This window comes from Barbatula barbatula, assembly GCF_947034865.1.
Source record: "Barbatula barbatula genome assembly, chromosome: 14".
Classification (NCBI taxonomy): domain Eukaryota; kingdom Metazoa; phylum Chordata; class Actinopteri; order Cypriniformes; family Nemacheilidae; genus Barbatula; species Barbatula barbatula.
Window position 1 is genome coordinate 8,180,488 of NC_136777.1, and position 18,477 is coordinate 8,198,964.

Sequence of the window (18,477 nt, forward strand, 5' to 3'; positions counted from 1 at the left end):
TTTCTGTGAGGGTGGGGTTCAGTGGATTTTGAGACGAATGTAAGCGGTAAATGATAAAAACCAAACAGTTTGTAGCGGTTTATTGCCTGGTTACAAGACATACAGTACATCACAGTTAATCGCCTTAAATGATGGTGTATCTTCTCTCTTACAAGAATTGTCTAATAAAGTGCTAAGCCAAAATCTGAAATATTGTATCAAATTATATATAATATTAAAAACGTAAGCTCACTACTGCATGTGTCATCATCACACGTAGGTACAGCCTATAGATCTAGTTTACTGTACAATATAAGTAAAATCCTGTTCACAGCTTGAGTGTAGCAATAAAGTTTTAGCTGTTAACTACAAACTGATCATTACACTTTGGCCATGCGAAAGTATAACCAAATTTAAGTGTTACATTTCTTATTATGGGTTCTGTGACTTATTTTTCATTTTTATGTATAGCCTTTTAAAAAGTGATGCTGTAAAAAACATCAACATTAAAGATGTTCCGAATCCGAAGTCTTAAATGCTACAAGAACCATAAAGTCTTAAAAGGAAACATATTTTATAAAAGCTTGTGAGAATATTGACCCTGCCACAGAGAATATTGTTATTTGTCTACATGCCATCTGTTTGATGTCTCAGGATGATGCCAAGCGTGATGTTACGGAAGACAAATAAGAAAAACAATAAAGAGCAAGAATTACTTGACACAAATAATGCATTTCTAAGGAGAACCATTTAGACTGATCAGCACACAAATCGTCTGCCCTGAGCTAAGAGTTATGCTTTTGCACATAGAAACCCTATGAATACGTACCTTACCTTATCTAACATTGTGCGTTGATAGCATGACCTGTATCATGTTCACTTCAAACTAAAATTGTAACATCTCCCATTATAGATTAAAAGCTTCTGCCCTTGAATGCCTCCAGGTTAAAGGCAGTGTCGATGAACCTCTTCAGTTCAGCTAGATGAGTAAACTTGTTTCCGGTGGCGGGGGCAGCAGCAGGGTCACGGCCAACATACCTAGGAGTGAGTTTGATGCAAATTATGTGTACATGTTTCTTTTGATTTCACCAATCCAATAGCAGGAAAACTGAATCATAACACTGACCATATTGGTTTCTTGTTAGACAGCACCGTGAGGAAGCGTGGCCTTACATAGTCATAGTAGCCCATATTCTTGTGCTCCTCTTGACACCATGCGAGTTCAGCATTGCTGTACCGCTCAACTTCAGCTTTGATGAGGTCAAAAGGAAATGGTGATATCTAGGAGATAAAAAAGTTAGATTTTCTAAAACCTGTAAACATCGTCACATTTACAATTAGGAAATTCATGTTTCATGGTTCTTCTATTATATTTAAAGACAGCAGCAACCTGTTCCAGTCGGATAACTGCAACATCCTCCTCTAAGTTTAACTGTTTTCTCTCCTTAGTCAGCTCATAGTAGACTTTTCCAGTGCAGAAGATGATACGTTTGACCTTTCCTGGGTTTCTGGATGCAGGACCGTCATCTGGAATTATTCTTTGGAACTTTGTACCTGCAATACAGAAATTTTATAGGTCTAATTTTTTGGAGAATGAAAAAGCTGGGAAAAGTCTTGAATGTGTTTTATCAAACTTTGTTGTACCTGTGGTCATCTCATCGAAACTAGAGCGGGCTTCAGGGAGCCTCAATAAGGACTTTGGTGTGAAAATGATCAGCTGAATATGATTAGAAAAATGCTGTTAGTCAAGTACTGTTGAACTTGGAAAACATTAAAAATTAAGTCTAAGGGAATATAAAAATATAATAAAGACAGCTGTGAAACCAAGCGAAACAATAAATTAAGAGCACTTTCATACAAAACAAACAAAATCATCCCCAGACGCTCACAGTTTAATTCGCTCAGGAAGACATTTTCTCATGCTCCACAAACCTCTGTATTTATCTCCAACAGGGAATCACTTTAGACAATTATGGAGGCGCAGAATCAAGAGCGTGTAGGAAGATACTTCAAACATTTACATCACACATCAATATAAGTTTCTCCGATTTTAACCGGAGCATCAGTGACATGAAATTGCCCATAGATCAAAATCTATAAATAGGTAGAAGTTAGAAATCAATGTGACAAACAAATATAGACCACTTCAAAAGATATGCATGAAGCTGGTCCAGAACTTCGTGTTTCAGTATTTTTGTATATTTTAACAAAATACTTAAAGATATTAACCTAATATTTTGAAGATTTTACTATTAAAGGAGGGGTTAAATAAGCCGGTTCTGCCAATCTTATGCTAATCTTGAGTACCTGTAGAGTAGTATTGCGTCCTTTATATCTCTGAAAAGTGTTTAGTTTTCTTACATAAACAGAAGACAGATACAGCTGTGAGATTATTTCCGAAGAAAGCTGACCTCCCGGGGGCGTTCCAATGGGGGGAGCTAATGACGAGTATGCGCAGCCTCTGTGTGACGTCTGCCAGCTGTTGCATAGATGTAAATACTGTACCAAAAAGTTTTGTTGTTGTCATAACGTTAACTATGGCTTACAGTTTGATCGTTGAGCCTTACATATATGATCCAGTATCGGACCCCGAGTCAGTAGTAGAACAAGAACCACAGCAGCAATGACTTCTGATGGAAGTGTATGGTACACATTGGTATTCCTTGTTAGTTTTGACGCTATTTTAAAATCGTATAAGTCACCATTCATAATGTTATAATTGTCTTCTATTTGCCCGTTTTTAAAAGGTGTAAACAATGCCATGGTATGACAATGCCATTGCCATTACATCACAATGCCATGGCATGTATCGCTTGTGAAATCTCACATAAAAGATAACAACACAATTCAAATCCTGTGCCGTAACATTATACATTGGTAAGACTTTTAAAAATAAATCATTTCATATACATTATAATATAGAAAGACACACACCAGTTTCTATTTTAAAACTGTGAAATGGCTAACTGCTATTGTGACACTGGTCCACATGATCTTGTTGTTTACATTACATGCACTCCAAAACGGTCACTTTTATCATTGGCACCGCTCTGTCATTTAGTTGCAAGCGAATTGAAAATCCAGTGTAAAACTGGTACTTGTTTGAGAAACAATCGTCTTCGAAATGACGTTTGCTGTCCGGGAAATACAAACTTTATCTACTGCTGTCGTGACACCGGGTCCTTTGGAAACCTGAACAAGGCTTTTTTCCCCTTACATCCAATAAACACACCTCTTAGGTGCCATTATTAGCTCTATTAGCAAAAACAACTACACTATACCCGCGGTGCTCACCATGGCTTCTCCAGGAAGGAAACACGCTGTTGGGCGTGCTCTTCCGCTCGCTCTCTGGGTCATTCATCGGTGTGCTCTTCCAGAAGAATGGTCAATAAAACCATAGGATCCTTGTTTCGAAACAGGGATCCAGACATAAAAACTTTCTAAACAGGTTGTTGTGCTGGCGGACAGAATCGAGCACAGAAATACTACGTCATGCTTCCAACTCGTTTTTTAACAAGTTGACCATGTTATGCTTGTCGGCCCAGCACGTTTTAAAGTAGCCTATAAAGAAGTCACAATGGATGTAATAGCATGTTAGGCCTCCTTTAATGCTAGATAATTAAAAAAAACTATAAAAAAAAAGTTAAATCCAAAAGTGCTTCTGGACCACTGTTTAAATCTTCCGAAGTGGTCTATAATAAATAATAAGGACAAGAACAATGTTTACATAATAGATCTAAACAGATATTCTGCATATATATCACAAAATTACACTTACCGGCTTTCTAAAAGGTAGTAAGATTTGCCTTCTCAGCACATGGAAGTAGTTGGCAGGTGTTGAGCAATTGACCACAAACCAATTACAGTCATAGAGCTGTTGGACCTCAAAGTCTCCAGTGAATTCCTTAAATGAAGTTAACCTAGCTCATTAAAATGATCTATTAATATTCTCTCAAAAATGTGCCAAATTAAAAAATAAGCAAAAATGTGTTTAATACAACAGTCATTAGCAACTCTAAATAAATCCACATAATTATGTGCTGTAATAGTTATAACAAATTACAACTACTATATTGAAAAACGTACATCATATTATACTAGAATACAAGATAATCATACATTTAAAAAAAAACATAGTAATTGCTTCAAAGGGACAGTTCACATTTCACAAATGAAAACCCTCGAGTGGTTCCAAATCTGTAAAATGTCTTTGTTCTGATGAACACAGAGAAAGATATTTGGAAGAATGCTTGTACTTCTTGGCCACCATGGACTACCACAGTAGGAACAAAAGTTTGATATATCTTTTGTGTTACACAGAGCAAAGAAATGCATTTTGAAGAATGTAGGAAAGCAAACAGTTCTGTGGCACTTTTGACTACCATTTTGCCTACTATGGTAAGAGTAAACGAAGACAGATCTTTTGTGAATTGTCCCTTTAAGTCATGCTGGTTTAGTCAGTTTGTATAATGACTGCATGTTATATACCCTGATCAGAATACCCTAATCATTATCATTCTAGTCTGCTGAATGTGTTTTATACCTCGCCAGAATGACCTACTACTACTGGACTAAAAGGCAGTATAAACAAGGACTATATTAAGCATCAGACAAATTGGCAATCAGAAGGTTGAAGTTAAGTGCGTATATTTCAAACTCCCCGTGGCCATCAAGGCATAGCAGAAAAGGCCACTCACCGGATAGCAATCAGGGTCATCCTTGCTCATCTGCAGGAAGCGTTCGGGCCGCGCTGAAGAGTGCTCCGGACCCTGCTCATTAGAGCAAAAACACCAGCGCTAATGAGAGCACGTCTATCAAAGAATTATAACCTCATGTATTGGCTCAGACAAAACTTGAGTCATCATTATTGATCGCAGTACTGCACAGCAATCTTGTGCTTAAGGAGTAAGGGAGGTTTGAAATAACAACATGATAACTTACACAGCAGGATTAGTTGCAATTGACTATAACAGACTTTAAAAAAACAACTCTTTACTGATACGGCTTAATAGGGCAAAGGCAGTAACAGTTGAGCGATAAAATGCTACACTATATTTATACTGCTGTCTCATGGAAAGGGTTACACAATTAGTTCATTTCCATAATTCGATAAAATATACTGCTAATGTATACTCAATGTAAATTTCTATTACAAGACGTTCATATTGATATTCTAAAACCTAATAATTCAACAACTTATTTACCATTCCCTCCATCCCGTGGGGCAACAGTAACACAATACCATTGTGTCGGACCCACTTGGCCTGGCCTGAAGAGATGAACTGGTCTATGATACACTGGGCTGTGTTATTAAAGTCACCGAACTGAGCCTCCCAGCACACCAGGGCATTAGGATTAGCCATAGCAAAACCAAGCTCAAAACCTAATGCACATCAGAAAATATGCAAACAATAACACTGCATGGAAATAATTATGCATGTGGATCTTGTAAAGGGGATAAATGAATGTTTATGGGTATATTGAGACGTTTATATCATGCAAGCGATATCAGAAGCGGGGAATAATTGGGATATTTCACATTTCTGTGCACTGATTGATAAACATGCAAATTGAGCACAGGTGGTTCTTACCCAAAACCCCATACTCAGACAGGGAGCTGTTGCACACTGTGTAGAGAGCCTGGTTATCCCACAGATGGTTCATTGGAACACAGAAGCGTTTATCAACTTCTTGATCGTGCAAGACGTGGTGACGGTGACTGCAATGATAAAGCCACAGACCGCACAAAGCAGACATCAGGGGAAAATGTGTAACAAGTGTATTCATTAGCATTTCATTCAATAACAAGATTACAGCTTTATCGCTCAATTTCTCTTTCATGGCTTTTATTTCGAAGAGAGGACTTTTTTTCGGAACCCTACAAAAATAAACATAGGGCATTTTGTGAATTCAGGAAGCAGAATTACAGTCAGCTTAAAGAAATAGTTGAATCTAAAATGAAAAATGTAGTTAATATTTACTCATCTGAACAGTTCAGACGGAACAAAATTCTGTCATCCTTTACTCACCCTCTTGTCATTTCAAACCTGTATGACTTTTTCTTTTGAAGAACACAAAAGAAGATATTTTGAAGAAAGTCGGTAACAGAACAGCGGTTACACCCATTCACTTCTATTATGTAGACACAAAACCAATGCAAGTGAATGGATGCCACAATTGTCTGGTTACCAACATTCTTCAAAATATTTTTCTTTTGTGTTCTGCAGATGAAAGAAAGTCACACAGGTTTAAGATAACAAGAGGGACAGAATGTTCATTTTTGGGTTGAACTAAGGACAACACATTTTGTTACCACATTGAAATCCTCACAAATAGCAAAATGAAAATGCCACAAGTCTGGAATAAAATCAGGGTGGGTTAATGAATTTGGGGTAATCTGTTTCTTTTATTTATTTTGTTTTATTTATTATCTACTTCATTATTTATGTTTGACAATTGTCTTTAATTTATTTATAATTCTGTATTATCAAACCTAAGAACAGTTTATTATTTTCTATCATTGTAAGAGATCATGAGCAGCAGCTGAAATGAAGTTCTGGGATTTCAGACAGGAGATGTAATACGATTTGCTGGGTTACTCTGATGCGATGTGCAAACCAGCCATCTAACCCACCACGATTGTCTGAAATTTAAAGTCCCTTAAAAATCACAGTAATGATGTCCTCTGGCTGTTGCCAATTCCAATGTGTACATATATACTGAATATTACATAACAATTAAGAAGGTACTTTAGAACTGACAAATATGAGCTCCGCTGCTTCTGTGGATAATGTTGTGAAATGAATTTAGCCATAAGGAAAGTGCTTGGGCTAATCAGGGTCTGTCTGTTATGCTCATTTAATCACAATTGTAAATCAAAAGTGGCTCTTTGTCTTGTCCCTGGTAGGCAGCTCTGGAAACACAGAGAATCTTGGGAGTAAATAGTTTCTTCGGTGCATCAGCTGTGTGTCAGTTTCATCAATCATGGGACCAGAGCACAGTACTTAGTGCATTCCCAAACACAGCCGACTGAATCAATTACTCATAGCCATTAACTCCCTAAGTAACAAGCAGAACCAGCAGACTGAGGAACAGCAATATGTTCACTCCTCCAGCCTTTCGTGTGAGATAGAAAAATAGACAGCGCAGCATACATCCACTGGCAGACAACCCACTTCAATAAATAGGCTCATAACCCACAGACACTACTTTGTTGACGTCTTTTTGCTCATTTTAGCTTCAATATGCTCTATCAAAGCCTCGCTGTATTATAAACAATGCATTTAACGCTCCAGTGTAACCCATTGAGGAAAAATCCAGAGACGGAATGGTAAATCGAACGAGTAAATAATGCCATGTGTGCTGTGATAAATTCTGCCACGGCAGGAGAATGCTGATGTCTCAGTACTGACAAAACAAAACAGTCTGCCAAAACTCCTTTACACAAGACAAAAGTGAACAGACGCTGGATTCTGTGTCCGTACAGTGGAGTGCCATCCAATGGGTTTCCTTCGGAAGCAATACCATGACGGCACCATGCGGTCAAATTTCCCCCTTCTCAAACTGACGTCATTTGTCAATGAGAGGAAAGTTTACGGTTTGAACAGAGCCACGAGGAAGAACTATAAACCTGGCTATTTTCAACAATTGAACAGTTAAACTAAAGTGGAATAAGATTAAGTCTTACCTAAATGTTCCTCTTTCTACATCTTGTCCACTGAGTCTCACATGAATACCATCCTTTAGCAAAGAGCCAAAGGCCATGTACTCGGCCAGAGCCCAGTCCACCGAGCCCTTGGCAACCATATCAGCACGGCCACGAAGGATCCGTGACAAGCCTGAAAGGAGGAAAATCCTTAACAGTCATTAGGAAAATGAAACGAGGAAAACAATAAACTGTAGAGAGAAAAGCTACAGTGCAAAGTAAAGCCACAATCAGTTCTTAAACACAATTTCCCATTGAAGTAAAGCACCGCTCCATTTCAGGGAAGTGCTTGTGCCGGTGGATCGGTTTGATGCTCGGAGGCAGTTGTGCTTAAAAGCAGGCAATAAAGAGTTTAGCTGGAGGTCTATGTTGGTTAGTGTGATTTGGCAGAATTTAAGGCTCCCAGATTGAAGTCGACTCCTTAAGTGCGATGGTCCCTTAGTGCTACATCATCAATCCACTATAGCTCCCTTGTGTCTGCTGTTCAGTGAAAGAAAATTATGACCCATGGAGCAATGAGACATTCCTATATCACAGAAGCGTACGGATCATCTGTCAGGGCTTTGCTGATGTTCCACATCATTACCACCATCATCTCGCAATGCTTTTATGTCAGCTTCCAATGTTTATCCCTAGTGGTCACAGCTTAACAGTACTTAAGATATGTGCGGTTGATGAACTGGTGTATCCTTAACCTATAACCTGGTGTAACATCATTAAATACAGTATGTCTGTACTGCAAAATAAAAAACTTTCTAATCAGCATATTTGTCCCAGTAAGCATCTCAACAAGATTATCCTTAAAAGAAGATTTATTTACTTAGGAACAAAAATAGCACAAAACATCTAAACTATGGTTACAAGGAAATAAGTTTATTTTACTATTTCCAAATAGTTTTATGCTTCAAGATAAAGATAAATATCTATTTTATAAGATTTTTGTATACAATATCTGTTCTTCGATAATGTATTATGCCCCGTTCAGACCGCCTGCGACAAAGTGAGATGATGTCATTCATTTTAATGGAGAGCTGCCGACAAGAGTGACGGTGGGCGTTGGTGACAGGAAGTGGGCATGTCTAGCGATGTGAGATTTGCTCAACTTTATGCAAATGATGAGCGACTACCAATAGGAGTACAGCGGCGGAGCTCACGTCTTCCGTCTCCCTTGACTTACTGCAGGCTTTGTGTATAAATGTTACTAGAGCAACCAAATCAAGAAACGCCTTCGGACGACCTTGCTAGCGGTCTAACACAGTCGCTGGCGGGCTGAATGCACCTTTACACTGGATTGGTGGATTTCTTTCACTTGTTTAAACTGTACATTTCTGTCCAGATAAAAGACAAAATATTTCAAAACTTCCGATTTAGCAGACATGTTGCCCTTGAATAAACCTACAAATAAATGTCCAAGGGTAAATGTTGAGTTCAGGAAGTTTGCGTTTGCAGGGTTTAAAGGCGCAATGTGGAGATTTTAGCAGCATCTAGCGCTGAGGCTGCAAAATGCAACCAACAGCTCACTCCACCCCTCCCTTTCAAAACACTAAGGTGACTGCACAGAACTAAGATTTCGTCATGTGTGTGCCTCTTTGCCGAAGGAGATAACCTATTTACGAAATGTGCTCTGTAGAGCAGTTTGTCCGTTCAGAGATACTGTAGAAACAACATGGCAAATTCACTGTGAGGGGACCCGCGGTGTAAATAGATAGAAATAGCTCATTATAAGATAATAAAAACATAACGCTTCATTATGTATGGTCTTTATACACCTCTAAGTATAGTGAAAGTTATGAATATTATATTGCAGATCTGTCAATAGAGTCTTCCGAAAACTACACACTGGACCTTTAACCCCACAATCTTTTAGATACCTGACCGAACCATTCTACCCACTATACCACACCTTCCATTTGTTAATGATATAATAAAAAAGATCACAATTTAAAATCTGAGATTGTTGGAAATTATTGATGGGAGACAACATGAATACATTAAATAAATGAAATCTTTCATTGTAAAATTCCAAATTAAATACTAAGTACGATAAACTCACCACTGTGAATTGCAAAGTCCTTTAGAGGGACTGAACTGGCGACCTCGCCAATGTGTCTGATCACCTCTTCATTTAGACCAGTGGAGGGACAGCTCATGCTCTTTGGCTCTCCTTCTGGTGTAAAGAAGTCTTAAAGAGGAAGTACACATGTACACAAAAGACCGGAAATAAGGTTTTAATGCACCTTACAGAAACATTTGAATGAATAGACTATTAGGGTGCAAAATATTAGACGGTTAATTTACATTTATTTAGAAACTTTACCAGCAATGAAACTGCATTATTGGTGGCAAAAATAAAAAATATCACGTCATTCTAAATTCTGCAGAACGCAAAAGAAGATATTTTGCTAGAGAAGATAATTTCGCCCCCATCGAGTTCCATTGTATGGACACAAAACAACTGAGATATTTCTCAAAATATATTTTCTTCTGTGTTCCACAGAAGGAGGAGTCATATACGGCAACTCTATTTGACTCACTCATTAAGCCCTTTTTGTTCATTTACGACCCTCTGGCCAACCACAGTTTAAGTGATCCTCATAATTTACCTGGCCACGGTGAGTCAAGCCAGTGGCGTATGTGTAGAATTTTCTCATCTTTGGAGCGCGTGTACGCTTCCTCACAGATCTTGTCATATTTAGCAACTTCCTCCTGAAAAACAATTCACAGTAGTACAGCCAAAGCCCACCAACCACCATCTTCATCAAAAACTCAGACGCGTGACACATTTGTGACAAATTATTAATTAATGATTCATTGCACCTATGTTCTACGGCATAGAGAAAATAGCGAGATTCAAGTCACAATTCATTCTCTGAGTAAAATCCCCTGAGCAATGTCAGCGAGTGAAGAGTGACAAGGCTGCAGTTGTAAATAAAACGAGCTGTCGCTGGGCGAGACGAGGTGTCAGCCATCCGCACTGGAGGGATGGTTTGGTTCGAGGATTGTGGTTTCTACGGCGACACAAATCTGAGGCTGGTTGGGGGGAGCTGAAAGCCGGGGGAATGAGAGCTTGGGTCAACGGGTGAAGTATGAAACGTGTCATCACCAGAGCGAAAAGACACACCGGCTGAACATCTGAGAACACAACCTCCATCAATTGTCAGGAAACAATGAACAAGCTGAGCAAGAAATGCATCATTTCCTAATAGCCCAGGAAATCAACAGCTGCGGAAAAGATGGTTAAAGAGGTCAATCAGGATGAATCGTGGGAGTGACTCCAGGTGGACTTTTCATTTTGCACAGTAGGGACATGGGAGCATTTTCCTTAATGATTCAATAATCAGATATTCTAAGTACACAAACCTCAAACTCTTGCAGTGTCACAACCCTCTCGGAGATGAGCTTGTCGGCGTACTTCTTCAACACATGTTCCTGTTTGCGGATCTGCTTGTACATGAGGGGCTGCGTAAACATGGGCTCATCCATCTCGTTGTGCCCAAATCGCCGATAACAAACCTAAACAATACACAAGCATTTTAACCAAAAATATAAAATAAACAAATTACATTTAGACAATTTAAAATGAAATATTGTTAAATACTGGATGTAATACAATTTAAACGTATTATCATATATTCATTCATATATTTGAGTTATTTACGTTTTCCATATTGATCCACACACCTACACTAACCCCCAGGGGGCCTGAAAACTATATAACACATCATGTTTCTGCAACCAGGATAAGGTGACTTTAGTTTTGTACTCGAGCACTACAGCTGTGATTTATTTAGTTACTGTACTTCTAGTGATATTTATTAAGTGGCGTTTCTTTTAGAAAATGTAATGGATTGAATGGTTATAATTAGAATTGCTAGTTAGAAATGCTCTCCTACTTGCATAAAAGCGTATGCCAAATGAATAAATGTAAATTATGGTGTCTACTATGTTGGAATAATGACCAAAAAAAGGAATTTTGTAATTTCTTTAAAGGAAAAAGCTAATGGTTCATAATGGTATTTTAATGGAAACCATTCGAATTTCTGTCAGGTTTTCTCTTGTATTAATTTTTTTAGCATGAATGTGTCTTCACAGTATTTACCAGGTCTATTACCACATCCTTATTGAATGTGCTCCTCCATTCTGCAGCAACCCTGCACACATACATCACTGCCTCTGGATCGTCAGCGTTGACATGGAAGATTGGTGCGTTGACCACACGAGCCACATCTGTCGGGTAAGGAGAGGAACGTGCCATTCGGGGATCCGTAGTGAATCCAATCTGGTAACAACAGATAACATACATCAATCTAAAGCATACAGAAAGGTCAAGGGTTATGTGTTTGAGCAAAAGCACATCCTAATCTCTACAAGCTTAAACTTCTTCAGTCGATTCTGATGGGAAAATGGGATGTCTGATGTTCACCTGATTATTGACCACAACATGGATTGTGCCATGTATGGAATAAGAAGGGAGTTCACTGAGGTGGAAGGTTTCGTACACGACTCCCTGACCCGCGAACGCAGCATCACCGTGCATGAGAATGGACATCACCTAGGAGACACAAATGCAGATGATTTACAATTTAAAATAGAAATGTCTAGCGTAATTGTTTTGCATTCATCCAACACTCATACGGGAGCAATAGTATGGAGTTATTTTTAAGATATTACCCTCCTTCCTTCACTGTCTCCTCTGTAGAACTGCTCTGCCTTGGTCTTGCCCTGAACAACAGGATCCACTGCCTCCAGGTGAGAGGGGTTAGCCATCAGAGACAAAGTGATATTCTTATCTGTTTCCCTGTTGATCCGTTCATGGTACATTCCCAAGTGATATTTCACATCTCCTGAACCCTGTGCACAATATTTAAACGTACATTAGAAGCACAAAATAGAACAATAAACAAAAGCAGCTTTCATCAAAACAAATAATATAATACCTCATCTGCGGCCTCAAGTTTGGAATCAAACTGGCAAAAAATCTGATCTAGATCTTTGCGCACCACATTGGCCAGAACGTTTAGTCGACCCCTGCGTGAATGAGAGGTTGAGTTGTTACTGCTGGGCTAAATTCATAAAGATTGAATGAACCAGGTTTATTGGTACCTGTGAGGCATGCCCATAATTACACTTTCTATACCAGCTTCACTGGACTTGTCAATGATCATCTTCAGGGCAGGGATGAGGACCTCGCAGCCTTCCAAACCAAAGCGTTTCTCTGAAGACCATTTACGTGCCAGAAAGTCCTCAAACCTAGAACGTTACACAAAAGACGATATTCTGAGAAACGTCTCACTGGTTTTGTATCCATAAAATGGAAACCAAGGGGACCAATGTTTGGTTACAAATGTTGTTTCAAATATCTATGTTCTGCAGATGAAAGAATGACATGAAGGTGGGTAAATGTGATGAAAGAATTTTCATCAAGCTTCTGTTTTGTGGGAGCCTCTTCTTGTCCCTTACGGTTCTACTTATTTCACTGACTGAAAAATTACTGAGCCTATATATAATTTTTTCCCTCTGATTTGTTTTAATATTCTGTCTCTTTACGTTAAAATAAAACTACCAAAAATATAGACCCTTCATTTCTTTGTAAGCAGGCAAACCTACAAAATAAGCAGGGGAACAAATAATTATTTCCCTCACTGTACACAGTACACTGTATATAAAACATCACATTAAATAATATATATATATAAATATTATATATGTATTCATTTATATCCATTTAAAATACAGTTTCGATCTTATATAACTTTGTATATGCCGATGAAAAGAGTTTTGACAAGAATACGAGACAATATTATTCGGAATAGATTAAAGTATTTTTGTATAGTTAAGTAGTCACCTTGTTGACCTAACCAGCCTGGCCAGCAGCGTTCTTTTCTCTCTGTCAGAAAACCTCATGACTCCTGGACTTTCAAACTTCTGACGTATCCACTGGCACTGCTCCACATTGTTGATGAACATGAATTCCACCCCAATATGACCACAGTAAGACATCTGAAACAATCAAATCAAATTCATTGCTTTTATTCATTAACGAATTCATTTCTGAAGCATAATTAAACGTCAACATAATCTCCAAAGCTCATCGAAGATCATCTTTTCAGTATAAATGAATGTTAAGATGAGTGAATGTCACAGTCAAAGCACAAAACCAGCTAATGATGAATGAAGTGCTTCTACTCGCATCTAACCTTTACCCACCTCAAGTCTGCGTATGATTTCTCTCAGTGGGAGTGTACTTTCATTTCCCCCAATAAACGTGGTTGGTGGCAACTGAAATGTCTTATCCAGATCAGATTCTTCCAAACCATAGGCGTCTAAAGGTTGAATATTAAACAAAAGCAGCAACAATTCAAAGATCGGATATTATAAAGAACATTATAAAGTGGTAACACAGAAGTTAAGAAATCCAAAAATACTATTTAAAAATGCATGGTAAATTATTATTATTTCATAGTTTGTCAAACATTAACGTAGAGAAACAAAACCATGCAATGCAAGCGCAGTAGTTTGTAATGCATCCTGTATATAACACAGGTCTATCAGAAACACTGGGTCTCCTCAAGAGAGGAGCACACACAAGAGGAGACAGGTGCAAATGTAATTAAAGCCACAACCCAGATAAAGAGGGCAGCGAATGGAAAGATACATCATACCGAAATTAAGAGCCTTCTGGTTCAATACATGGCCTCATTAGCCGCGTGTAGGCTAGAAAAAAAAAGATTGACAAAACCCAACCTGACCCACACAATGAGAGTATACGGAGGAAAAAAGGCATGTTTTGAGAGATCTTCTCACTGGCTATTACTCTCTCTTTTTCGATCTGTTATGAGAACATGTCCTACATCCTTCTATTTTGCAGACACTAAAGGCAATAGGACCCGACAGGAGCAAAGGGGAAGATTTATGGGCCTTTATCTGAGATAACATTAACCTGTGCTTGCGATTCCGTCTCTTCCCTCTAGCCGCTGTCACTTTCAGAGACCAGGGAATCTGTAATGGCCGAATGAGGAATTGTTTGGCTGACGACTTACACGACTACACAGCCAGAAAAACACACACGCAAACATAGACTCTCAATTTTAATATTGCTATACGAGTCACCAGATAACCAAAGGACTGTTACAAGAAGCGTTACAAAAGTTCATAACAATAATCGGGATCGAGAAACGGCACTTGACCAGGTCTTATTTCAGATGAAAATTAAGACGATTTATAATATTTAACACTTGGTTTGTAGATCTTGGGCTTCTAAACTGTTATTTGATCAATGGTTATAGCCGTTTATCCTCAATTTGCAATGAAAGATTTTTTTCAGAGAGCTACAACAATCTAATTTTCCTTTCATAATTAAAAAGGAGACTTATGTAGCGGATGGGCGCAGTCTTGTTGCTACAGTGACGTATAAACATTGCGGCCACAAGGTCAGCCACCAATTGCATTATACATCGGATTGAGAGAGAAAATCAAAAGACAAAAATAAACTATAGGAAGTCTGTGGGACACAATGTTTTTTTGTGTGACCAATTATTAGGAGAGCTTCCACACAAAGAAAGTGTATCTCTCAGCAGTTACTGTATTGAATGGCGGTGTGAGCTACAGAAGAGGGGGGTGGGCAACATATGAGAATAATAACAAAAAACTCTTAGGGATGAGCCTCAAAGTCAAGGAACTAAGTCAGCTTTTTTTGTCTTAAGAACAGATATTCTTCTCTAAGAGCAACAATGTAATTATAGCTGAAGGACACTAAAGATATTAACAAAGGAGGAGAGTGTTTATGAGAATTATGAATTAAAATATTTATAAATTTAATATTTAAACAGTGCTTGACAAATTTATTGGACCACCACCCAATCATTTTTAATTTTTCTGTAATAGTTATTCCACCAGCATGTGTAAGTTCTTTAGTCACAGTTCAAAATATAATTGTTATCATCCATATTTTTTTAATTTACTGCTTTACAAGATAAAAATAGAAAGGGTCTATTTCCTAGTTGTTAAGGCTACTAGCTATTCTTGAGGTTCAGTGTATACATTTTAGCGGCATCTAGAGGTTAGGCTGCAGATTGCAACCAACGGCTCACTCCATGCCTTCACCCTCTCTTTCAAAGCACTATGGTGACTGACACAGGACAAAGATGTTGTCATATTTTTGCTTCTTTGTCGAAGGAGAAAATGTATTTACGAAACATGCTCTGTAGAGTAGTTTGTCCGTTTAGGGCTACTGTAGAAACAACATGGTGAATTCCATGTAAGGGGACCCCTGGTGTATGTAGATAGAAATAGCTCATTCTAAGGTAATAAAAACATAACTTATAATTATGTACGGTCTGAATACACCTCTGAAGACATAGTTACAGTATGTATTGCATTTCTGTCAATACATCTTCCAAAAAAAGACACAATTTACCGTTAATTTAAAAATAAGTTTTTAATGATATTTCATCTAACCATTAGCAGTTGAATACGCCGGATCAAATTTGGGTATAAAAACCTGAATAAAGATTATTTAGTTGTTCCAGTTTCTTATTTGACTTAACATTTTATTATCATTTATTAGTTTTAAGCTTTTGACAGATTCCTAAAATATTTGAGTTTTCTTTTTATTATACATTAACCATACATAATTGGTCCACATACTTTGATATACAGAATTTGTTCTTTATATCAGAAAGGATATCTCACCAAGCTTGTCAATCGACGTGATCAAATCTGAGGGATTGAAGGAATTCCGATCTGCTGTAAGGATGCCAAGAGGGTCTAGCTGGGCCACATGGTGACCACGTACCTAAGGGGATTAAAATACAATTTATAAATGATTTAACCTGGTATCACCATACCTGAAGTAAGGCACTTTGTATATAAGACACACTTATAAACAAAGCACAACCGGACCACGAGGTGTATTTCCTTAACTGCAATAGTAGCTGACCCACACAGATTTGACACAACAAAACACAGGACTAAAAATCTCCCAGGATTTCACAACAAGTTGAACATGCAACCACAGCAGGCTGGTTAGAGAAGATAAAACATTTCTTTGCCAAAATACAAAATTTAATAAATCCCTGTGAAACTTCATTAATTAATTTGAGGAAGCAGGGAAAATATTACCACCTGTTTTGATTCAAGCAATCTCTTTGATATTTTCATTTTCAAAAGGAAGCACATCCAGTCTCATTAAGCTGGTGTAAATCACGTGGGACACTATAACATTTATAGATTTACAGTCACTTTTGACTTGTTACAGTCCCCTTAACATGAATGCCAATAAATTTGAGTGAGTATGATTTTTGTTTATCAAATTCTTCTTGTTGATTATTTTATCAAAAGAACTAATCTAAGTATCAGATCTAATACAGAACAAATCATAGGCTCGATTACCTGATAGGCTCTTATAAGCGTGTGCACTGCTAAATGATCCTCCACCACTTTTTGGGACATGGCTGGTGTCTGGGACATGGTTCGTCCTTGGAGAAGTGTGGACAAATGCTTCTCCCTTGATTCCTCTGGACTGCTGGCCTGGGCGTAACGGAAGTATGCATCCCAAGACTGTTGATAAAATAGTCAACCTATTCATTTTTTTTATTTTAGATTATTTTCATTTTAAATAGCCACTCTGAGGTTTTTTTAGAGAAAAATTTATAGAATGTATCATAATAAATGGATAGCAACGTTGAGGTGATCTATGCACACTAGATCTCAGCTTCAGTGCCTCTAGATGTTCACTGCACCTCGTGCACGTTTTTGTGATCCTCCAGCCACGCGTAGTACATTTCCACGACATAACTAGACCTGCAGGCCGCCAATGAGGGCTCAGAAGCCCCGGACGAACATTGACGACGTGGGTCAAAAACTCGCCTTCCCGTCCCCACGTGCCCCCTCATCCATTGGCTACTGCTTCTTAAAGCACCAGCCAGAGGTCTCAACTGACTCATGCCTGCAAAAAAATGGTTAAGAAACAAAGTAACGAATAGGAACTAATTGAGTCTTTGTAGAAGTTTAGGGGAACCAGTTTAATGTAGTTCAGCAGGGACAAATCACACCAGCATCACAGGTAGTCTACTTATTTTAAACAATATTTCTGTATCAACCTATAAATAGTCAAAACATAACTACTCTTAACTATACAAATACTTCAAGTACTTAAAAATATGAAATGGTTTAAATATAGCTTGTCCTTCGTGTCTAGCTTTTCAATGACAAATTGGTTTAAAAACCTCTCTCCATCCAGTCGCTTCCAATACATTTACACGATGCAAATGTATCGCCGGACAGTCATAAAGATGCATCGATTTCACGGTTTTATTTACAGCTCCCCTGCAATATCCATCTAGGTTATACCGATAGCAGTCGCCTGCTTCCCCTCAGCCGCATCATCATAAGAAATAAATGTCACCTTGAGTTTCAAAGACGGTCCAATTGACTTCAGATGCTGTTGGTTTTACAGCACATTGTCGTCTGGTTCTGGGACGCAGTTTTCTATGCCGTCTATAATCTCACCAGCGTCAAATCCGCCCTGTAACGTTAATCCAAATCCACACGTATTGTGGACGCGCGCTGCAGTGTTTCCGGCTGTGAGATCTGAACAGAACAGGTTCACGAATCTGAATTAACAGCTTGTTTATATCATCGTTTAAATGTACAGTTTTACTATAAAGGTAATAAAATGAACCATTTCACACCAATTGACACATACAATTTGCACGAATAATACATGAGCAAAGCACGCGCGTTCTGTGACTCCGGGTGTCAGGTAAACAAGACGAAATATTCTGCTCAGGTTA

General features: G+C 38.2%; 1 protein-coding gene across 1 annotated transcript; it reads right to left on the bottom strand.

Annotated features, from left to right (window-relative positions):
* Positions 1-50: 50 nt before the first annotated feature.
* ogdhl (oxoglutarate dehydrogenase L) lies at positions 51-18,213 on the bottom strand. The gene is made up of 23 exons (XM_079473743.1): positions 18,090-18,213; positions 17,425-17,630; positions 17,075-17,242; positions 16,376-16,478; positions 13,892-14,007; positions 13,530-13,684; positions 12,788-12,934; positions 12,622-12,712; positions 12,356-12,535; positions 12,108-12,236; positions 11,784-11,963; positions 11,045-11,197; positions 10,288-10,390; positions 9,738-9,866; positions 7,667-7,817; positions 5,571-5,698; positions 5,184-5,362; positions 4,677-4,748; positions 3,758-3,883; positions 1,624-1,696; positions 1,370-1,533; positions 1,106-1,260; positions 51-1,017 (listed from the first exon to the last, which is right to left on the bottom strand). Exons 2-23 carry the CDS (start codon positions 17,626-17,628, stop codon positions 894-896), a joined length of 3,030 nt encoding a protein of 1,009 aa, XP_079329869.1. The 5' UTR covers positions 17,629-17,630; positions 18,090-18,213; the 3' UTR covers positions 51-893.
* Between the last annotated feature and the right edge of the window lie 264 nt (positions 18,214-18,477).